This window comes from Pristis pectinata, chromosome 16 (assembly GCF_009764475.1).
Source record: "Pristis pectinata isolate sPriPec2 chromosome 16, sPriPec2.1.pri, whole genome shotgun sequence".
NCBI lineage: Eukaryota > Metazoa > Chordata > Chondrichthyes > Rhinopristiformes > Pristidae > Pristis > Pristis pectinata.
In genome coordinates, this window is record NC_067420.1 from 24,092,055 (window position 1) to 24,117,423 (window position 25,369).

General features: G+C 39.5%; 1 protein-coding gene across 2 annotated transcripts in view; it reads left to right on the forward strand.

Moving 5' to 3' along the window:
• Positions 1-25,369, forward strand: part of LOC127578793 (sterile alpha motif domain-containing protein 10-like) — a 79,545-nt gene that overhangs the window by 24,143 nt on the left and 30,033 nt on the right. For both annotated transcript variants that reach the window (XM_052031246.1, XM_052031247.1), the window contains exon 3: positions 14,903-15,071. In XM_052031246.1, the coding sequence (XP_051887206.1) occupies positions 14,903-15,071 (169 nt within the window). The remainder of the gene's footprint in view (positions 1-14,902; positions 15,072-25,369) is intronic.

Genomic DNA, 25,369 nt, shown 5'->3' on the forward strand with positions numbered 1-25,369 from the left:
TTCTAGATATTAATATAGTGAGAGATTACCAGCACAAGTAGGTATTCTGTGAACCAAATACACAATTAATGATGAGGATAGTCTCAACTTATCAGTGGGGATCAGCTGAGGGTGGGAAGGGTTGGGAATACTGGATAAGAAATAAAATTCTGCAGTACCTCCAGAGTATTGTTGATCAACGTAGCTCAGCAAAGAACCTCACTAACTCCGCAGGTAAGAAGAAAACGGCACGTGTCAAAATGCCTGGATGTGCAATAAGTTGGTAAATTGGCACAGGCATCAGCAAAATCAACAAAAGAGAGGGAAGGTGCAAGTGGGACAGGCAACATGAAGGGATTACATAGGAGTTGAACACAGAAGAAACGTAGGTGCAGAACTGCCACCATTTTGGCAGGAAACGGGCAAGTAATGGCAGCTCAAATGCATAGGTAGCCTGGGGATGTACATTGGAGTGTTGTGAGTCATCTCAGCCTTTGCAGAAAGAGTGAGGATTAGAGATGGAAGGGACTCAATGGAGAGGACTGATCTATGTCAACTGGGTTTCAGCAACAAGTCTCTAATAGTTACTGTGACATAATGAGGACATTGAAGCCCATGTATGATGCCAAAAGCAATGGAGTGGACACTGCTATCAGTTATTAAATGGACGAAGGCCAAGAGAAGCCGATAGTATTTGCCTCTTGCATGTGAACAAAACTATTTGTAAATTAAAAATGAAGCACATGCTATCATCTTCTGAGTGAAGAAGTTTTATAACTTTCTGTTCGGATGATCTTACATCTTAGTTATGGATTATAAACAGGTTGTAGCTATTCTGGATCTAAAATTGGTGACTTCAGCCATGGCAGCTTTCTGAATGTAGAGATGAGGGGTTATAATTAAGTCTCACTGGCTTTCTAAGCAAGTGCAACTGCTCATTTTTATGAAGATGTTGTAGGTGGTGAAAGCACAATTTTCACATTGCAATTAGTGGATAATAACTTTTTAGTCACAGCTGTAGAACTTATTCAACCAAGACAGCAAAACATGCTCTTAACATTGAATTTATTCAGAGATTGGACAATTTGGATAAGTGTCCAAATGCAGATCTTCAACCATTTTATAACAAAAAATTTGAACTGAACATTGACTGAGAAGTGGAAATATAGAATAGGACCCTCATCAATGTTCTGAGAAGTTGAATTTTGAATGAGTTACATACAGAACATTCTGTTATTGAAACCATGAAAGCTATCGCCAGGTGCATTGAATTTTCACAAGTATTGATGAGGATTTGTGAAGAATTGGTGTCAATGCGTAGAGTCTGCTAGGAGTGTAGAATGACACCACCAAACCATAATAGACACGGATGGTTGACGTAACTATTTCAGAGAACCCACAGTGATTTTTATTAGAAAAGGATGACAACATCCTTGTCTGTGCTGATGTAGATTGGAAATGAATTAATAAATTGATGTTAGATATGTGGAATCCTCTATGGCAGTGGAATACACAGCAGAAGAATTGGCATGGATTTTTGTGCCCCAGACATACCTGAGGTGTTAGTGTCAGACAATGGACCACAGTTTGTTCAATTTATTTGAATGGTTCGAGAGGTGCAATAATATCAAGTATTCAATTACTCACCCATATTCATTTTGCATTCTGCCCTGTAATGGTGCAGCCAAAAGATCTGAATTTGTTTTAAAGGAAGCTTTGAAGAAGTAACTCTTCCAAGGTTTTTCCAATTTGACAATGAATCACAGTAGTCTATCTTCTAAATATTGCATAATGATACTTTCCACCACAGCTTTCACTCTAGCAGAGCATAGTCAACTTCATGAGTTTGGAATGGCCTATTGTGGTGGAGACAGTGGAGGGGGAGCAGTTGAAACAAAAGCTTGTGGGAAGTGGAAAAGAGGAGCAATTCAGACAGAACTAAGTGAGTGTGTTAAAACTGATGTGCAAGTATGACACACAGCACTGGGACATTGGTGAGAGTATAAATATGTTGTCAAAAACATTATCTTGTACAAATTGGAGGGAAGGTCAGAATTATCCATGTTGACTAAATAGCTACAGCCAGAGACATATCTGACCACATGGAAGAAATATGTGCTGAAGAATTAATTTCACAAGTGGTGTGGTATCAAACAGAGAAGAGGAGGCACAAGTTGACGGTGAGTTGAGACAAGATCTCAAACATTCTTCAAATCAAGACATAACTACGATGCCAGAACACAGTTAAGAAGGTCTAAGCCTCTGAGAAGGCCTGTTAACAGCTTGAGTGTGTACCTTTTTCCAGAGGAAAAACAGTGCAATATGATTGTGTGGAAGTCGATAAATAAATCATGAGTGTGTAATGTACTGATATCCTTATACATGTGATCTAAGCACCCTTGTCACTTGCTGTTAGTCTGTAAGAAAGTATGCAGCCTTTTTCTGAAGTTTCTGGCATCTTCTTCTCTACATTATTATAGTTATAACTTATGAACACTGCAAGACTGGTTAACAGACCACCTCTAAATACACTACAGCATGGTCATGAAATTCCAATCTCTATGATGGCACTGAGTTCCTCAGATAATTTTATAATATTTAATTCTATTCATAACACTTCTGAAAATAAAGCAGACTAGTCAGATCTAGACAATATTTAGACCTGGTCTGATAAGTGGTAAATAATGCTTAGGCCCCACAAGCCCCAGGCAAAGAACATCTTGAACAGAGTCTACCCCTTACCTTGAAAATTAATTGCATTACTATTGTATCCTGGGAAGTCACTGCTGAACAGAAACAGCTACATGAGCCACATAACTCCTGTGACTACAAGAGTAGGTCAAAGGCTGGCTATTCTGTGATGAGTGACTTACTTTCTATTTCACCAAAGCCTTTTCAGCAACCACAAGATACAAATCAGGAGAGTACTGGAATATTCTTCATTTGCCTGAACATGCAGCTTTAGCAACTTCACCCTCTGCGACAAAGCATCCTGCTTCATTGGCACGCTATCCACTATCTTAAACTTTCACTCCAAGCCATCACCAGTGCGCAATGGATGCAATATGCACTACCTACAAAATACATTGATATTATTTGGCCAGGTTACTCTGACAGCAGCTCCTAAACCTGTGACCTCTACCATCAAGGACAAGAAGCACCATCACTTGCAGGTTCCCCTCCAAATGACACCCCATGAAGTCATGGAAATATCTCACCATTCCTTTGTTACTGCATCTGAATCCTGAATCTCCCTACCAATCAATAGCATTGCCAGAAGGACTGCAGCATCTCAAGAAGTTGGCTGACAACTAACTCTTCAAGGGCATTTAGTGAGCTGCCATGAATGTTGGACCTACTAACAATGTCTACATCTAATGAATGAAAAACAAAAACTGCTTACAATGTTATATAAGATCCCACTGCATTTAAAATATAAAGGTATAATGCATGCTTTTTTTTATGTGTTTTTGGTAATCCATCAACAGCATGACACAAGCCTTCCAGGGTTGTGGGAAAAGACCAGAGGAAACCCATACATTTACACAGACAACTTGCAAGTTGTACAATACAGAGCAAGGTCAGGATTGGACCAGGGTCCTTGGAGCAGTGAGGCAGCAGAACTAAATGCCACCCAATTTAAAGAAGGACGTTAATACATTGGCAGCAGTTCAGAGTCAGTTGACCAGACTAATATGTGAAATGGGCTGGTTTTCTTATCAAGCTAATGTTATATCTGCTGGAGTTTAGAAGAGTAGGAGGTGATTGATAGAAACTTGTTAGGCTCTGAACAGTTTTAACAGGGTGGATGTGGTGAGGCTCTTTCCTGTCATGGGAGAATCCAGAACCAAGAATCACAGTTTAAAAATAAGTGATTGTCCATTTAAGATAGAGATAAGGTGATAACTCCTGCCCCCCACAGAGGATTGCGATTATTTGGAACTCTCTTCCTCAAAGGATGAGGGAAGCCGAATCTCTGAATATTCTTGAGGAATAGGTAGAGATTCTAGATAAGCAAGAGGTAAAAGGTTATCCGGGTAGACAGCTGTATAAGATTAAAATTACATTCTGATCAGCCATGATCTAATTAAATAATGTCACAGGGATGAGGACCAAGTGGCCTACACCTCCTTAATCATTTATTCATATAATTGGAATTGGTTTATTATTGTCACTTGTACCAAAGTACAGTGAAAAACTTGTCTTGCATACCATTCATACTGATCAATTCATTACACAGTGCATTGAGGCAGTACAAGGTAAAACAATACAGGATGCAGAATAAAGTATCATAGTTACAGAGAAAGTGCAGTGCAGGTAGACAGTAAGGTGCAAGGTCGTAACGAGGTAGATTGTGAGGTCAAGAGTCCATCTTATCATACTAGGGAACCATTCAATAGTCTTATAACAGCAGGATAGAAGCTGTCCTTGAGCCTGGTGGTATGTGCTTTCAGGCTTTTGTATCTTCTGCCTGATGGGAGAGGGGAAAAGAGAGAATGTCCAGGGTGGATGGTGGCTTTACTGAGGCAGCGAGAAGTATAGACAGAGTCCATGGAGGGGAGGCTGGTTTCCGTGACGTGCTGAGCCCTATCCACAACTCTGCAGTTTCTTGTGGTCCCGGGCATTTTTATATTATCATATTTAAATTCGCTGTGCAAACAGACCTCAATAAAAACATACTTTATTTGTTGAAAGTACATCTTTCTAGCAGTCTCTGTAAATAATAAATTGTTATGCAGAAGGATGCTGTAAAAGCACTTCTCTGAATATTGTCTTTGCTTCATGTTTTTCATCATGTGGCAACATTTTTCAGCATGTATCTTCGGTGAATTAAGTGTGATAAACAAATCAATGAGAAGGAAAAGAGCAGTTCTGTGACAAGCTGGTAATATTTTGGTATTACCACAGAGGAATTCAGCAATGTTAGTCAAATTCACAGACTGTTTTTGCCAGGGAAAAGTACTTGATCATTTTCTCAAAGAATAACCAGCAAAAGAATATTAGGGCTTGTATTTTTTATTCATGGTAGGATTCTTCAAAGGCCGTTCTACACTCTTCTTTATTGGAGATTGTGGGACTGATGCAAGGGAGGGGAGAAGGGTCAATATGCATAGAGTCTAGGCTACAATAATGTATCAGTTTGTCTTTTTATATTCATGTACTCCTATACTTCAATGCTGTCTTACGTGCCTCTGCTTGAACTTTTATTGCCTTTGTGAATGGCAGAAGTTTCACTTCTCTAACATGCAGGTTATCATTTTGTAGCTATCAAAGCATAATTCATGTGTGTATCTGTTTCTCAGTGATAGTTATGATATCTTAAGTTTAAATCAATCCATAATATTGAGATTACTTTAACAAAGGCATACAGCAGATGGGGCAATCATGAAAAGCACTTGAGAGCAGATACCAAGACATGTTCCACAGGGTAATTTTTGAGCATGTCTCAGATGTGACCTTGCTCTGCTTCAGATGCCTGAATAAGTCAAGTAGCGTAATACTGTCAAGTTCACCAAGATGATTGAACAAGGAGAACAAGGAACCAGAGTAATATGATGACGAATAATCGGAGTTGTAATAATCTGGAATGCAATATCCAAGATGGTGGTGAAAGCAGATTTTGGTTATAAATGCAATGATAACTTTCAAACGTGAATTGAAAATATACTTGAATAGTTGACATTTTCTTGGCAAAAGGGAAAAAGCAAAAGGATGGAACTAATTTACCAGCTTATGCAAAGAGCCAGTAATTGTCATTTCAGGTTATGAGGTGTACATTACAGGAAAGATAAGGGACATGCAAGAGAGAAAGGAACAGTAATTAAGCATGAATTCACATAATTGGCATGGGGCTATAATGAGATACAAGTCCCCCATGCCAAGGACTCAGATATAAGACTTTATGGATAGAACTAAGTAAAAGAAAGGGTTTAAAAACTCTTGTGGGAATTCTGAGTCCTTGGTTACTGCTATGAAGTGGCAGAACACATAAACACAGAGGTTAGGAAATCAATTGTAAAAGGCAGTGTGGTTTCAATGGGTGATTTTACTTTGCACATAGATTGGGGAAAAAAAAACATGCTCAAAGGCAATAAATTACCAGAATGGGTGCAAGACACTATTCTGCAACAAAATGCATTGGAACCAACGGGGAAGCATGCCATTTGTATTTAGAATGTTAATGAACCAGATTTAGTTAACCAAACAGAATATGAATGTCTATCTAATAGTAATAATCTGACTGAGTTCAACATAGTGTTTGAAGGGAGAGATACAAAACAGCCATTAAGATTTTAAATTTGGGTAAGGATGACTTTCATGTGACAATACAGCAACTCTCCATGGTAAACTGGGTAAATGAGTAAGAGCTCAAACACAGAATACAAACAGAAACTTGAAATAGATATCAGGGACAACTCAATTTTATTTTACAAATATTAGGAAAATCAAATATTGTAAATGAAGGAGGAAAATGGTAGATATCCTGATGATTACTTTGTATTATACTGTATGTAGTAGTGGAGGAGTTTTGCAACTTGTGTCTAATATTGAATCAGGCACAAGGATTTGCCAAAATTTACATAAGTAACAAGAAAATCTTAAGAATAACAAACCACAGCACCTGACAACATGAACTGTTTCATTTGGTGAAGAGTAGCAAATGGAATTGATGGCCTTAAGATGGCTAGAACCTCTGAAGTCAATTATCAGATGACCAGTAGGCAAAGGTATGATGTTGCAGCACTAATGATGGCTAAGCATGCCCTAACAAGCTCAGTGAACCACTATTACTTAAGATACCCATAACCATTTGTTCTAGGATTGCAATGAAATAACCCTCTCCCAGCCACAAGGCATGAACTCCAGCAATTACTTTAAATCCTCACCGAAATCTTCTTTGCATTCTCTCTGCAATGGCATAATTGTACCCATTCACTTTAAATGAAGCTCATTGTAGTTTTCCAGTCTATGTTTAGAAATTTAGTTGAGGTCAATGTATTTTTTCCCCAAAAGTAGACTATTCAAAGTATAAAATGGAAAAAAATTCTGAGAGTGGGGATTCACCTAACATTAATAAGAGTGAAAATAAAACAAAACTGCAGATGCTGGAAATCTGAAATAAAAATAGAAAAGCTCAGCAGGTGAGGCAGCATCTGCAGAAATAGAAGCAGTAAACATCTCAGGTCAAAGACCCTTCATCAGAACTGGTTTTTTTACATTAATAAGAGAGTTCTCTTCTCCATGCCATTCCTGTCATGTAGCCCCTCCCCCTTCCCTCTGTGTAGAGTGGCAAATAAACAAAGATTCTGTCAGCTAAGCAAAGTGCAGTTAAAAAGAAAGTCAAATTGATGAGCAGTTGTCAGATACTAATTGACACGAATAACAGTTACTAGCAACTCAACAAAAATGTCAAATAGTCCAACTTTCTCAAAGGTTAATTTAGTGGTTGTATTATATTCCTAAATTATGTAATATCAAATATTTAACTTGATATCAGTGAATACAGTAAAATGACATAAAGTCAAACAAAAAACAATCTTCTTTTGCCTGCTTTGATTTCATTTTCTGCATTAGTTGCCATGTGCACAGATATCCTGCCTCTCTCACTGGTGCCTGAGTTTTTCTTTCTGCCTAGAATTTAATTAAATCTCCTTGCCCTTATTTCCTGAGCATCAACTCAATCTCCCTAAATGCCGATTTTGGGGTCTCTGTGGCTTTTGAGCTATCGGTGATTCGCATGTGTTGGACCTTGGCTTGACTTCCCAAGTTTAAGTTCCTTTTAATTATGTGTATTGTTTCCTACTGGCTATCCTTGGACTTTTTCTCATTGTTTATCATACAAATACCCACAGCTCAGCAATCCAATAGAATATTAGAGAGGGATAACACCCAATGAGGCAAACAATTTTTAAACATCATTCCCCAACGTCCATTCCCCTCTGAAGTTGACATGCCAAATTTATAAACTTCATCTCAGGAGGACTTTGAAATACAAACTCATCATCTCTCACCAGTTGACTAATGAAATGTACTCAAAGAAACAGGACATACTCCAAACTGTCAAGTTGTTAATCCTGTGAAAGCAGATGAAAAATGTAGCTCAGAATCAAGGGATTTAAAGGCAATCTGCTTATCCTGCAAACAATTTGATACATGGAACAATGATCATCTATATTTGCAGAGTGGAGGAAACCTTATCAGTAAAGTCCATAGCCCTGTCAATGTTGGAGACCTACAAATAGAGTAGAATTGTTGCCTGAAGCTGCCGTGACATGTTTTTGTGCACTATATTACCTAATTTTTCACTTTTAACTTCAGCGATCTCCCTATCTGACCAGACCTGACACACCCCTTCAACCCCTGACACTTCCCAACTATCAACCTCCACTCCCAGCCAATGACACCCTGAGCTATTGACACTCATTCTCAACCAACAATGCACCTGATTGCTGAAGCCCACCATGACTGGCAATAACAACCCCGCTCCAACTCCCTGACTACTCACTCCGACCTTTGCTTGGCAATCATATCCCCAGTTCAACTACACCTACAGTATGTCCAAACAATGATTAAACCTCCTGGCATGGTCACCCACAGCTCTGACCAACATTCACAACATCCTTCCCATCAGCTGCTGTCTCCAGCAAACAACCCCTCATCCCAATCCCTTCTGTTTGCTGGCCACAAACCACCCTACCAGCCCCATGTCTATGCTAATCCTTAAAATCAAACTCCCTTCTCCCCAGCCCCCAGCCCCAAGACTGGACTTACATGATTTCCTTAAAGTGTACTGCTAATGTAACGAGCATTCAGGAGAGGCCTTACCTCATGTAACATCTGATAAGCAGCACATGATGCTTTGTGCCTTGTGTGCTGAATTTCCTAGTGACAGGACTAAACATGAAATGTTTGTTGCTCTCTATGCGATGACTATTAAATGTGCCTTTGCAGGGACCAAAAATTCTAGGTCCTTAACTACCCTGTTGGATGGGAACAGAGTGATAAGGAGTTGAAATACAAAATTTTAGGCTTTAATCCTTATCAGAAGGGCCTGATATCAATAATTTATGATCGGATTATGAAAATACATTCAGAGGAATTTGATAAAATTAAGAATGAATGGGAAAGAGAACTCCAGATACTTTTACCTACAGAGACATGGAAGAAAATTCTTCAATTAGTTAATACATCTTCTATGTGTGCTAGACACTCTTTGATACAGTTTAAGGTGGTTCACAGGACCCATATGTCCAAGGACAAATTAGCCCATTTTTATCATCATATAAATCCTATTTGTGACAGATGTAATTTGAAGGTGGCTTCCCTGACACATATGTTTTGGTCCTGCCCCCTTTTAGAAAAATATTGGAAAGACATTTTTAACATTATTTTATCTGTATTGAACATTGATTTACAACCTCATCCTATTACTGCAATTTTTGGGTTACCAATAATGGAATCTCACCATTTATCTGCTTCTGCTTGTCGTATGATTGCCTTTGTCATATTAATGACCAAGCGATCCATTTTGTTCAAATGGAAGGATCCAATACCTCCCACCACTCTTCAGTGGTTTTCTCAAACTATAGCATGTTTAAACATAGAAAAAAATTAGAAATGATACTGTTGATCCTTCGCTTAAATGTGAGGAAGTTTGGAGTCCATTTATTCAATACTTCCATATGACATAAGCTGACCTTTTTCAGATCCTTTTCAATAACCCTTGAATACAGAGGAGCAGAGTTGACGACATAATTTTTTTTTCTCTTTTTAATTGAATCAGTCTAGTTTTTTTTGAAGTTTTTAGTTTTTTTTGGTTTATTATCAATATTTTTTTTTGATTTGGGGGTTCTTCTTTCATATAATTAAATTTCATTTCTTTTCAATCTTTCCTTTTGTATTTGTTCACTTAGTAAGAGAGCGGGAGGTCTAGATTACTTTTTTTTTACTCCTTGTGATTATTTATATTAACCGTTATGATTGCTATCCTGATCTCTTAGCACCATATGTATAAGTACTAATGTTATATATATTTTGTACTAATTTGAAAATTAATAAAAAGATTGAAAAAGAAAGGAGTTGAAATACAATATTTCCCTTTCTTTTCTGTTCATTCTTGACTTTGGTACTGTTGGTTTTATAGCCAAATTGACGTGCCTGGCAATCGCAGGTACCTTATTACCTTCTGTATGATTGCTGATTGGGAACCTTTGGCATCAACACCACCCTGGTGACTGTTTAACTGTGTAATGATTGGATAAGTGGTCTGGCAGCTGGTGTGAAGGCAGAAAAGGCTCTCTGGGTAAATGGAGTGATTGCAGCCAATGACTTCAGCCTCATGAACTTTCTGTAACCACCCTCTTCATGCCAGTTATCTGTAATACTCTGGGAATACTTGGCTGCCCAAATTTCTGCTGCTGCTCTGCACCCTTTGTGTTTCACATTTGCTCTGCCCTTCCCCATCTGAAACCTGCTTCAGGTAAGTGTCAACCCTGATATAATCTGCTTACTAACATTACAATGCCTCACGTAATGCACTGACTCTCACCTTATTAGAGTCCATAAAGGTGAATAATGTTGCTGGAGTTGCTACCTTGTGGACTAGACGTCTGTTTTCTGGTTCAGATGGTTATGGTTTATTCGGCATTATTTGAATCCTCCACATTCTGAATACTTTACCCTCAACCTACAAAATTGCATAATTTAGCCACACATTCATTATATTGTATTGGCTTCTTGCTGAGTTTAAAATAACAATTTGATTTACTGACTGATGTATATTAATTGTGTACTGTAATGTTTTGAATCGTTTATGGGAGATGAATGGTCTTATGTAAATGTCTTTCTTCAAAGACATCAGTGTCATTACTTTTACTGCGGAGGGCTGTGTGATTTTTAAAGATTAAATAATCGCTGACAACGCATAGGTGTTTCATATGATGCCCTAGAATCACAAAACTGACAATGGGGATTGCATAAAAATCAATCAACCAAGGTAAAAAAAAAGGGAAATTAGAAAGTTAAGAGCAAAAAAAACTGACAGGAAAATTAACATAAATTTGGTAGTGTCATGAAACATGCTTAGTAAGGAACAAAGTTGAGATAAAAAGATTGTAAACTGTTGCTTTTGAGGATTCTGTTATAAACCTGACACTACCATAGTGAGAGCTCTTTAGGTGAGGGGTGAAAAGTGCTGCTTCACCTAGATAAGTTGTAGATTCCACTAAACACTTTAACCACTTCCTCTATCAATAAATCCTGATTAATAATAAATTTTGTGTATTCGACCATTAATTAGTTCCTACTAAAGTTTATATCACAAGTTCATGTTATTTGCCACAGTAAAAAGATAGCTTGAGTATTTTGACTCCTAGATTGCCGAAGGAAAAAGAGTACAAATTCTCACCTCGGTGCAGGCAAGAATTTGAGTGATTACATCATGTTAACATGCTAAAATTGACATAGAGTGCAATATTACTCTTTCAGTCTCAAGATGGGACAATGGGAGAATGAATTTTGTCATCTTAATTTATGTGGCCATAGATAGTTGGTGCCTCAGCAGCCAAAAAGGTTACTAGCCAGCAATTCTGGCTGTGGTTAATCTAATACATTTTTAATCTAATTCCTTTGTTCTGTTGTTATGATTTACTCTTGAATATGCTATTCCCCATTGTTTTCTCATTTATCTCCCAGCCACATTATGTAAAAGGCAGCTTTAAGACCATATGAAATAGGAACAGGAGCAGACTATTCAGCTACTCAAGCCTGCTCCACTATTCAATAAAAACATGACTGATCCAACCTCCTTTGTCAATTTTCCTAAATGATTAAACATCTGTTGCAGCTTTGAATATATTCAAAGATTTGGTCTCCACAGCTTTCTGAGGCAAGGAATTCCAAGGACTCACAATTCTTTGAGAGAAGAAATTCTATCTCATCTCATACATGGGTGCCCCTTTATTCTGAAACTATGCCCTCTGATGCTCTACTCTCCCATAGGGAAAACACCCTTCCTGCATTTAGCCTGTCAATCTACCTCAGAATTTTATATTTCAGTGCAATTGCCTTTCTTTTAAACTCCAATGATTCCAGCCCCAACGTTTTCAACCTCTCTTTATAACAGACTCCCTCCCATACTTGGGTTCATCCTAGAACCTTCTCTGAACTGTCTCCTATGATGTTACTTATCCTTAAATAAGGGGACCAAAGCAATACACAGTACGCTGGATGTGATAATGTCTTGTACAACTGCAGTAAGGATTTCCTACTTTTATACTCCAATCCCCTTGAAATAAAAGCCAACATTCCATTAGCCTTCCGGATTCTCCTGCACCACCATAGCTCTCTGTGTCTCAGATCCCTTGGTGCTACAGCTGTTCTGCAATCTCTCTCCCTAATCCATTTTATCATTCTTCCTTCCAAAGTAAAAACTTCACACTTTCCCACATCATTCCCCATCTACCAACTGTTTGCCCATTTCACCTATCAGTATCTCTCTGTACTGTTTGTACTTTTCCAGCTTGCCTTCTCCCCTGTGCTTTGTATCCTACATAACTTTGTCTACAGTACATTTGCTTCCTTGAACTAAATCATTAATATCTATTGTAAACTTCTGCGGTCCCAGATGTGATTCATACATAGCACATAGAACAGTACAGCACAGGATCAGGCCCTTCGGCCCACAATGTTTTACTGAACTAATTAAAATAACATATTTGCCTGCACCACCACCCCAGGCAGCGCATTCTAGGCACCTAGTACTCTCTGTGTAAAAAAAAACTTGCCCTGCACAGCTACTTAAATGAATGCCCTCTAGTATTAGATATTTCAACCCTGAGAAAAAGATACTGGCTGACTATCTATGCCTCTCATAATCTTATAAACCTCAACCAGATCTCCCCTCAGCCTCCACCACTCCAGAGAAAAAAAACAAAGTTTGTCCAACCTCTCCTTATAGCGTATGCCCTCTAATCCAAGCAGCATCCTGGTGAACCTCTTCTGCACCGTCTCCAAAGCCTCCACATTCTTCGCGTAATGGGGCACTGGAATTGAATGTAGTACTCCAAATGCAGCCTAACTGAAGTTTTATAAGGCTGCAACATAACTTCCCGACTCTTGAACTCAATGTCTAGACTAACAAAGGCAATCATGCCATATGCCTCCTTTACCATCCTATCAACCTGTGCAGCCACTTTCGGGGAGCTATGGACCTGGACCCCAGGATCCCTCTGCGCACATCAACACTGTTAAGGGTCTTGCCATTAACAGTGTACTGTCCCTTCACATTAGATCTCCCAAAGTGCAACACCTCACATTTGGCTGAGTTAAACTCCATCTGCCATTTCTCTGCCCATACCTGCTACTGATCTATATCCCACTGTATCCTTTGCAAACTTCCACACTATCCACAACACCACTGATCCTTGTATCATCTGCAAATTTCCTAACCCACCCATTTATATTTTCATCCAGGTCATTTACTGTATATCACAAACAGCAGAGGTCCCAGTATGGATCCCTGCAGAACACCACTAGTCACAGACTTCCAACCAGAATAAATCCCATTGACCACTACCCTCTGTCTTCTATGGGCAAGCCAAATCTGAATCCAAATGACCAATTCACCATGGATCCCATGCATCTTAATCTTCTGGATGAGCCTCCCATGAGGGACCTTGTCAAGTGCCTTACTAAAATCCATGTTGACAACATCCACAGCTCTACCTTCATCAATCACCTTCGTCACCTCCTCGAAAAACTCAGACAAGTTAGTAAGACACGACTTGCCTAGTATCCTACATCATTCCTTTGGTTACAGGTTCCCAACCTGAAAATGACCCACATATCCCTACTTCTTGTTTCCTGCTACTTACTCAAACATTTATCCAAGTTAATATATTGCCAAGTAACTTTTTATGTGGCACCTTTTCAAAAGCCTTTTGAAAATCTAAATTTTTTATATCTACTGGTCTCCCTCTGTCCACTCTGGCTGATAGTTCCTCAAAGTACTCAAATGAATTTCTCAGACATAACTTCCCCCTCATGGAGCCATGCTGACTCTGCTTGATCAGATTATGACTTTTCCTATGTTCTGCTTTTACCTCCTTAATAATTGATTCCACCATTTTTCCAATGATAGATGTTTAGCTAAATGGCCTACAGATACCTGCTTTTTGTTTCAAATTGTTTTTGAAAAAGGGTATCAATCAGCAGTTTTACAATCCTTTGTTATCCCTCCAAAATTTAAAGATTTTTGGAAGATTTCAACCAGTATATCCATTACCTGCGTAGCCACTTCTTTTAGGATCCTACAGTGCAAACCATCAAGTCTAGGGGACTAATCAGCCTTTAGCCCCATTAATTTGCCCAATACTAATTTTCTAGTGTTGGTGATGGTTTTTAATTCTTCCCTTTTTTTTGTATTGATGAGATGTTTTTAGTATCTTTTACCACAAGGACTGATGCAAATTATGTTTGACTCATCTGCCATTTCTGTGGTCCTCACAACCCTTTCCCCAACCTCATTCTCTAGGGAGCTTATGTTCACTGTGACATCTCTCTTTTGAAATAATTAAAGAAGCTCTTATTGTCAATTTTTATATTTCCTGTGAGTTTGTCCTCATAGTTTCAGCTTGGCTCAGTATTATCTATGGCAGAATAGTTGTGACTGGAAATTGCAAATGGGAGAGAGAAACCTTCATTTGTGATAGTTCTCATTTTCAGTCACTAGAAAATATGGAGTGTTGCAAATCTAGTATGCTGATGCTGACCATCAAACCTTGAAATCAGCACCACATACTCCCTAAGCAAAGCTCATCACCTGGAGTGAAGTCTGTCAAGAAATATCCAATATCTTCAGAATAACTTAACTGCAAAGGTCATTTATGTTTAATAATTTAGTGTATTTAATTTTATTTTACAGATCGGATCCAGTGATGGGTACTGTAGTTTTCACACGAGTCCGACATTCACAAGACACACCAAGCCTGTTGTACTGTGGACCCAGCAGGACGTTTGTAAATGGTTAAAGAAACATTGCCCCCACAATTATCTGACCTACGTGGAGGCTTTCTCTCACCATGCAATAACAGGTACAGTCTAGGTCTACAGATTATAAAAGGTGAATGACTATTATATATTCCTTTTGAGCACATTTTCTAAGTCTTTAAATTAAATTTGGATTTGTTTAATGTATGTGCATATTTTTAAGAGAAATTTCAAAAATCTTTTATGGTGCATTAATATTTTACCAAATCATCTTTCCGGCAGGGAAAAAGGCAGAAACAGATGTTATTGTTGTTTATGGCATCTTTCAATGTGTTTCAAGTTATCTACACATTGCAGTACAAATCATGCTATGACCAAATCCTTTCTTCACAGTGAAAAATTACACCAAGGCAGCAATCTGTACAGTAAATAGCAGGACCCTTGCGAACATTGATGTACAGAGGGATCTTGGGGTGCAAGTCCATTGCTCCCTGAAAGTGGCAACACAAGTAGATAGGGTGGTAAAGAAGGCATATGGCATTGCTTGCCTTCATCAATCGGGGCATGGAGTATTAAGGTTGCAAGTCATGTTGCAGCTATATAAAACTTTCATGAAGCCACATTTAGAGTATTGTGTGCAGTTCTGGTCGCCAGACTATAGGAAGGATGTGGAAGCTTCAGAGAGAGTGCATAAGAGATTCACCAGGATGTTGCCTGGATTGGAGTGTATTAGCTATAAGGAGAGAGTGGATCGTTTTCTCTGGAGCATCGGAGTCTGATGGGCGACCCGATAGAAATATATAAAAGGTAGGGTAAATAAGCAAAGTCTTTTTTTTCCAGGGTGGAAATGTCAAAATACTAGAGGGCAGAGGTTTAAGGTGAGAGGGGAAAAGTTTAAAGGACATTTGCAAAGCAAGTATTTTTTACACAGAGAGTGGTAGGTGCCTGAAACACACTGCCAAGGGAAGTGTTAGGAGTAGATAAGACAGCAATGTTTATGAGGCATTTAAGCAGACACATGAACAGGCAGGGAATAGAGGGATATGGCCCATGTACAGGCAGATGGAATTAGTTCAGATTGATGTCATGATTGGTGCTGACACGGTGGGCTGAAGGGCCTGTTCCTCTACTGTATTGTTCTATGAAATGGAACAAGCTGGAAAATGAACAGTAACCTTTTCTGAACTGTGACCCTTTCTACTTTCTGCCCACTTGCCATGAATGCTGAAAGAAATTCAATGAAAGTACAGGTGATCATGGTAGGTCAAAACATGGTCAAATCTGCAGCGTTATCCTCACACACTGTCCAGTATATTCTTCTAATTAGTTGCCTACAGATCATGGCTTGCATATGTTAACATACCCTACTATGTCCTTTGGATTTAAGCAATGGGGACTTCTGTGTCTAAATCTCCTAATCGCCATAGCAGGGCTGGTGGTGGCCAAAATTGGAACAGCTGTCAGTTGGGGTATGGCCACCTGTGATGCTGTAACAATTAGAAACGTTGGTTTCCCTGATACCTAATGCTTCATCTCACATCCACAACCGAACATGCGCTCTCTACTGAATCACAAGCTGCAGATGGTGTAAGCATGACCTCTTATCGCCCCAGCCAACATCACCCCACTCTCAACCTCCCACTCCCTACCCTTGTCTTTCTTCTCATTTTAAATGCCCAAGAAGTGCAACTCAGGCAAAGCCACAACAGCAAAAGGAGGGAAATGTTGAAGACATATCAAAACTTGATTTTATCCTTGACTTTTGCTGCAGAGGACTCAAATGGAGTACTTGATGGAGTGGACTACAGAGAAAGGTTTGCAAAATGAAATTCTTAGTACAATCAGTTGAAAGTGAGGAAATCTATGTTCAGTTTGAAGGAGCGTGATGAGCTGAGGTCTAGCCTGGAACAGTCATTGCACGGAACTCATCCTTTCCATGGCTAATTTGATTAGCAAACTAATGCTGTCAGTTGCTTCTGATGGCCAATATTAGTTTCCATTGCAGCACAAGCAGTGGTCACACAGTGTCTGAATACAGGCAGGAGAACTCAGAATGGTCTCCTGCAAGCTGTCATGGAAGACTGGTGCCACACAGGTGTGGATTATAGAGTACAATCGATGCTGAAGTATACCTGTGGGGATGGTAACAGCAGCTCCATGACATTCAAATGCATTGTTTTCTCTTTGAGAGAAAGCATCTATGCCACCTCTGCCACTCATACACTGCCCTTGCTGTTGCCTGTCAGTCAGCCAGCCCAGCTTGTTGCCATTCATGATGATGGACCAGAGTTGCCTGTGCTTATCAATGAAACTCATCAGCTGTCATCTTCACTGAACTTCAGCAGCCTTCTCCCAACCATGCTGCAGTCACAGTGGTAGCACTACACAAAATCACTGGGACAGGCAAAGAAATACCAGAAGACAGATACAAAGGAAATGAGCAAAGATGATTAGTTGTCTATAGTGTGTAATATGACAAGATTTCATCTAAAAGGTGGTTTCAGATGATCATTTAATGGCATGTTCAGTTTTATATTGTGGCCAGGTTGACACTGTGAAGGTCAGTGCCAGAGAGGAGATAAGTTGTGAGGCCATGTTGGTGACTGGGGAATGAGAAATGGGTTGCTGGCATTGCACTAGACAAGGATAACCCAGCCATAGAAGAATTGTTTAACTTTCCTCCTCCTCTCTCTTCCTCATCATGCTCCTGGGCTTCAGTTGTAATAATAGCTCGTGACAAGGGGTGCTCCTCAGCATGGTAAGATTGTACAAGAAGCAGCAGATTAAAGCAGATTTGCACACTACCAAAGAGAACAGTAAATAAGCCATAGTTTTTGGCTTCATATTTCAAGTCTTCCATTTAAACACTTAAGGGATTCACATGATGCACAGGCTGCTGTGAAATGTTCTTCATCCTTATGCCTGGACATTACTCCTTCAACTGCAGTAAATATGACTGCATCCTTCCCTTGTATTCAAAAGAGTTAGACTTACAACCTGGCAGCAAAGATTGGGTATGTATAAACCGCTACTAATCTGAAATTGGAAGTCATAACTACAGTATAAGTTGAGTGTGGCAAGATGCTGAGCAGCAAATAGTAAAAATTGAATTTCTGAAATTGAAATCAATTTTTTTGAGGTTTCCTTTGTTGGCTCTGTTTAATCTCTTGCACTTTAAAAAAGCATCACTACATTTCTGTCTCAAATATGTTCGTCTCTGCTCTGTATCCCCATTCTTTCTTTAATTTGCATATCCATATGATATTTAATCTTTATGGGGCTCTGGCTATTGTCCATGCCATATTATGGAAGGGTAGCTAAATAATGAATGTAGTGCCAGTATAAAGGTATTCCTAAGTAAATAATTCTATTTTTAACAATACTTTGATTGAAGAGAAATTGTTCCTACTTTGCATATCCAACAAATCAGATCGTGAGACTAGGTTTTAGCAGGTGAAGAAACAATATAAAGCAAATTCTGAAATGGTGTAGGGAAGCATGGCTTCATAGAGGAATTTATATCTGGGAAGATAGTTGGTAAACATTTGGCTTTATAAAGATAGTTGCCACAAATTTGGCTTCACTTATTTATTATCTTAGTGCTGATCAATCAATTAAATGATCCAACTATCTGGTTTTCAGGAATGTGCCATTAACAACATATGAATAATCATATCACAGTGTAACCTAGGCCAATAGTTTCCCTTTGTGAACCATTTACCATGTCTTCCACACACTTGGGTTTGGACTGTTGGTTAGATTTGACTTATGGCAGTAGTACAAAAGGGACTTTATTAGATTGGGTAGCTGTTAATGCACGATACCCCATTTTATTTCCAATGAAGTCACTTTGCAAATTTCCAGTGGTAAAATAAAACAATTCAGTGAGTTGAGGCCAGATGCAAATTATTAAGCTCCTTAATATTATAGACAACCAATGAATGTAAAAAATACATAATTGAACATAATTGAATCTCATTTCATTCATTAAATTCAATTTACCCTACGCACCATGGAAAATAATAAATTACCACTACATTTGTGTCTGAACTTGATAATTTCTTCCTGCTCTGACTTTTAGTTCTAACCCAGAATCTAGTATGAGTGACGTTTTGCTTGCTAGCCTGGTCTCCCTCCTTTGATCAACCTCAATTCACTGACCTTTACATATTTTCTTTTATCCTTTTTTCCAACCACACTCACAGAAAATGAGAGTGGTGTTTGTGTCATAAATTATCTCTCATCTCTCTCTCTCTCTCTCTCTACTTAAAGTCACAGAGTAAGAGTCATAGAGTAATATACTGTAGCACGGAAATAGGTCTTCTGCCCCAACTTGTCCATGCTGACCATGGTGCTCGTCCCATTTGCCTGTGTTTGGCCCATATCCCTCTAAACCCTTCCTATCCATGTACTTATCCTAATGTCTTTCATATGTTGTTATTGTACCTGCCTTAACCACTTTTTTCTGGAGCTCATTACCTATATGCACCACCCTTGATGTGAAGAAGTTGTTCCTCAAGTCCCTTTTAAATCTTTCATCTCTCACCTTAAATCCATGTCCTCTTGTTTTTAGTACCCCTTCCCTGGGAAAAAGACGGTGTTTGTTCACCCTATCTATACCCCTCATGATTTTATGCACCTCCATAAGGTCACTCCTCAATCTCCTACATTCCAAGGAGTAAAGTCCTAGCCCACCCAACCTCTCCCTATAACTCAGTCCCTCGAGTCCAGGCAGCATCCTTGTACATCTTCTCTTCACACTTTCCAGTTTGATGATGTCTTTCCTATAACAGGGTGAGAAGTGCGAGAAACAATTGGCTGTTTCCAAAATGTCCATCCTAACAGTGTCTGGAATGAGTCAATTGATTCTTGTGTCTATTCAAAATAGATTACCAACGTCAACAATTCCACAAACAGTTCACGTAGCTTTAACAAACATTTTCAATCACTAGCTCACAAAGAGATAAGTTGCCTGTTATCTTAGCATTTGCAGCATTGTACTCTTCGGAGAATTATATGTCTGCGTGAACCCACTTTGATTTAAAACGTTGCGCATTTCTGCAGAAGACTGCCACTGTCCACTGCCACTAGTTTAGACTTAATTTTCACTCGTTTTCTTCCTGAATCCAAGATAGCAAGGTCCTGTGCAACAGAAAGGCCTTGTGTATAATTTTGTCATCATGTGGGGTTGGGGATTGCAGGTGCTGGAGAGACAGAGTGCTGTTGGCTAAGCCACACAGAGTAAATCCCAATAATTTGCTGTCCAACTATTCGAAATCCGGATGATTCAGCATTTATCTCACCAGGTAATATTTGCTGTGCTCCCTTTCCACTCACCAGGGCCCCAGTTCCCACAAGGTTTCTTCTCTCACTGTGGCCTTAGTTCCCATAATTCTTTTCCACTCACCAGTCCCCACCCACTTTCTTTACTCACTGGGACTCTATTTCACATAAACCATCTCCACTTATCAAGGCCTTAGTTCCTGTGCTCCCTTTACAGTCACCTGGACCCCAGTTCCTGGAACCCCTTTCAGATTTTCTGCATGGGAGTGAGCTCTAATGGATTTATCCATGTTTCTGCACAGATGTCTTGAAATTCAGCGCTGGTATCAGATTGAGTTGGCAACAGAATTTTCTGCCCTGCTGCTTGTGCTGCTGGCTGCCCTTACACTGCCCCAGCAGAGTCCAGTGAGGCCACATGCATTTCCGCAGATTCCTAGCTCTCAGGTTACGCCTGGCAAAACTACAGCAGTACAATTGAAATTAATGGGAGAAAATAGCTGCTGAGAGAATGTTACATCAACCTTTTATTTGATTTAAATAAATAGTTTGAATGCATTCAGTTGGTTTTTAGGTTTATACATGATTTTTATTGTTTTGATCTCTTAAAATTTAATACCGTTTAAAAATACTTTTAATACTTCCTGAGTATTTTGAATGTCAAAGACATTGATTAACATTTGATTTAAGTGAAAGCATTGACAGCTGGTGAGTCTAGGGTCATGGCCTCACTGGCTGTCGAAACTGTTCTGTGAGCACAGCCAGCTGGTGACGCTGAGAGAGATCTTGCACTGTATTATGCTGGCCAATGTCAATGCGCTGGGAATCAGGCTCCTGGTGGAAGACTGCACCTGGGAACATGTTGGAAGGAATGAAAAACAGGGCAGTGAAATGTCTGGCTCAGTGGTTTTCTGGTTTAGGGCTCATCAATGCAGAATTTTAATAGTGTATGTTGTATCTTCAAGGGTGAAAATCATATCATATTTCTACTGGTCCAAAGTTTCCTTACGTACTCCTGTCAGATGAGACTTGGATAAAATCTTCATCAAGTTCGATCAATTTGGCCCAGCAATATAGCTGAGGTAGATGTTATGTACCTTTCTTTCATCTTTGAGAACATGTCTTATCCTGGGTATGTGAAAGCCAGCTAAACTTACTCCAACCACAGACCAGTTAATATGTCAAAGACCAGGTATGAAACTGAGACTTTCCTGATTAGATAATACATTAACCGTAAAAAGCTACTGCAGCGTTTGAGGGAACCTTCCTTTAATGGAAATAGGCCTCAATCTCATAGCATTCCTTGTATAAATTGAAATAATCTCTTGCATACTTGAAATTATGCTACTTTATACATAATGTGCTGGTTGTTCTTTGAATATTTATTGCTGGCACATATTTTGGTATTCACTAATTTTGCATCAGAAAAAAATGTTAATATAATGAGTTCAAACATAAAATATTTTCCATTCTTATTGTGAATGAAAAATAACACCAAGTTCTATGCTTTTAGAAGATGGTGGAACAATAATTTATATGAGTTTCATGAATTACAAAGCAGATTGTACACCCCAAATGTATTTCCAAAGCTTCTTGTGAAAAATGATGCTAAGGGCAAGATGCTGTAGGTTCTTGAGGACAAAAGGTTATATGTATATATTTGTTTTCTTCTCTCCCGAGAGATAATAACTGCTGAGAAATTCCTTTCCCAGTTCTCCTGGTGGTCATTTTACATTCAATTATTGCCCTCCTATGTATAACAAGTCCTCTTCATGTGAAATCAGAGGCACAGTGGCACAATCTAATAATAGTTGCATAGATCTCTACAATTGCATTTATACTACATATTGGTTTCAACTACTTTCTCCTCAAGAGTGTTTTGTGTATGCTGAATTCATGAGCATATTTGAGTCCTCATGCAATAAAATTTAAGTGTTTTGAAAGTCAGGGCAAAAGTTTCTACACCTACTAAACATTTCAATAAATTCTGAGTCAGTGTTCAAACATTTTCAGAGGTTCCAAGAGATCCCTTTTCTCTTGGACACATTTTAAACCAGATCAGTGGGTGACATAGTGGAGGCTGAAGTTTAGTATTTTCTTGAAGCCATTGTCATTACTTTCCTCTTTTTTTGGCGCTTGTTCCATACTGGTCCTTCTCAAACCAACGTGAGTACTTGCACCCTTTGTTTAATACACCAACTCTTGCACAGCGGTGAGAATGAGATCAGAAATAACCTAGAAGTCAGAAATGGCAGAGTGCAGTTAGAAGTCATCATACCTCAAGTGAGATGATACACTGATATGAGTAGACCAAGAACATTTGTTATGCTCTTGATTTTGCTGAAGTCAAGTAGGTACAGTATAATATGATCAATTTCACATGAGTGGGATTTTTAGACCACTGTTTCTCAACAACTGGTCCATGGACTGGTGCTAGCCAACACCAACATCTTTGTAAGTCTGTGTAAGAATGTATTTTTTTGAACAAATGAAGATAATGGCACAGACTATAGATTTATGAGCAGACAGGAGTTTCATAAAATCTCAAACACTCATAGTAAGTTTACTTACTGATTTATTGCAGCTCTGCTTTGAGTCTTCCTTTTAAAGTTATGTTTGTGAACAGTTTTCAACTGAACAGGAGTACAAACTTGGAAGTTAAATAAAGATGTCAATTTATCCATACTGTTTTCAAGGTTGGCACAATTGGATCATTTTTTGGAACTAGTATAAATTCAGGGAAACATAACAGGTCGTTCTTGTGATGTTCAATGTAATGAAAGCAAAGGAAAGCTGGAAAATACAAGAGTATAGCCTCTAACAAAAAATAGTCCAAACAGAGAGGACATTTGATTTTCCAAAGTGTATCACTTCACACTTTTCCAGGTTGAATTCTATCTGCCACTTCTCAGCCCAGGTCTGCATCCTATCAATGTCCTGTTGTAACCTATAGCAACCTTCTACACTATCTACAACACCGCCAGCTTTTGTGTCATCTGCAAACTTCCTAACCCACTCTTGCACATCCACATCCAAGTCATTTATAAAAATCACAAAGTGCCGGGGTCCCAGTACAGATAGTGGAACACCACTGGTCACCGACCTCCAGGCAGAATACGCTCCATCTACCACCACCCTCTGTCTTCTATGGGTGAGCCAATTCTGAATCCACACAGCCAAGCTTCCCTGGATCCCATGCCTCCTGACTTTCTGAATGAGTCTTCCATGAGAAACCTTATCAAATGCCTTACTAAAATCCATACACACCACATCCACTGCTCTACCTTCATCAATGTGTTTTGTCACATCCTCAAAGAATTCAATCAGGCTCATGAGGCACAACTTGCCCCTCACAAAGCCGTGCTGACTGTCCCTAATCAGCCTATGCTTCTCCAAACGCTCATAAATCCTGTCTCTAAGAATCTTGTCCAGTAATTTCCCACCGCTGAAGTAAGACTCACTGGTCTGTAATTCCCAGGGTTATCCCTACTCCCTTTCTTAGACAAAGGAACATTTGCCACCCTCCAATCATCTGGCACTACTCCTGAGGCCAGTGAGGAAGCAAAGATCATCGCCGAAGGCACAGCAATCTCTTCCCTCGCTTTCCATAATAACCTTGGATATATCCCGTTCAGCCCCAGTGACTTATCTATCCTAATGTTTTTCAAAAGTTCCAGCACATCCTCTTCACATCGACATGCCCTAGCGTATCAGCCTGTTGTACACCATCCTCACAAATGTCAAGGTCTCTCCCACTGGTGAATACTGAAGCAAAGAAGTCGTTAAGGACCTCCCCTACCTCTTCCAACTCCAGGCACATGTTTCCTCTTTTATCCCTGATCAGTGCTACCCTCACTCTAGTCATCCTCCTATTCTTCACATGCATGTAGAATGCCTTGGGGTTTTCCTTAATCCTACTCGCCAAGGCCTTCTCATGCCCCCTTTTAGCTCTCCTCAGCTACCTTGTAACTCTCCAGAGTCCTGTCTGATCCTTGCTTTCTAAACCTTGGGTAAGCTTCTTTCTTCCTTTTGACAGGATATTCTATGTCTCTTGTCAACCATGGTTCCTTCACTCTACCATCCTTTCCCTGCCTCAATGGGACAAACCTATCCAGAACCTCATGCAAGTACTCCCTTAACAACCTCCACATTTCCGTTGTGCACTTCCCCAAGAACATCTGTTCCCAATTTACGCTCCCAAGTTCCTGCCTAATAGCATCATAATTCCCCCTCTGCCAATTAAGTACTTTCCCATCTGCTCCTAGCCCTCTCCACGGCAAGGGTAAAGGTCAAGGAGTTATGGTCACTGTCTCCAAAATGCTCTCCCACCGAGAGATCTGAAACCTGATCAGGCTCATTGCCTAGTACCAGGTCCAGCATGGCCTCTCCTCTCATCGGCCTGTCCACGTACTGTGTCAGGAATCCTGCCTGGACACACCTAATAAACTCTGCCCCATTTATCCCCTTTACACTAAAGAGGTGCCAATCAATATTAGGGAAGTTGAAATCACCTGTGACAACAACCCTGTTATTTTTACACCTTTCCAAAATCTGCCTCCCAATCTGCTCCTCAGTGTCTCTGCTGCTATTTGGGGATCTGTAGAATACACCCAATAGAGTGATCGCTCCCTTCCTGTTTCTGACTTCCACCCACACTGACTCAGTAGATGATCTCTCCAGGATGTCCTCCCTTTCTTGGTGATTACAATCTTGGTGATACAGCTGGCAAGAAAATTAGCTGTATTCCTTTATCAAATTATGCTGTTTTATGTTGAATTACTAATTTTGCATAAGACATTAAATCCCAATTGATTAAGTGAGTGAAAAATCAAGCTGGTTTCCAATGTTGTTAGATGAGTCAACTGACACTTGTAGTGCTGTGTTTCCTATTGTTTGTATGCACAATGCCTGGGATGGAGCAGCTGGCAAGCAGGCATTCAGCTATAGTGGCCAGAGTGATGAGAGTTGCACTGGGAGCTCAAGCAACACATTGCTTCATTCATCAAGAGGTATCAGCAACCAAAGAATTGATGCCAGTGCTTCATGCCTTAGTTGTAATAATTAAAATTGTGAACTTTGTGAAAGCATATGCTCTCAATTCTCACACCTTTGCTGCTGTGTG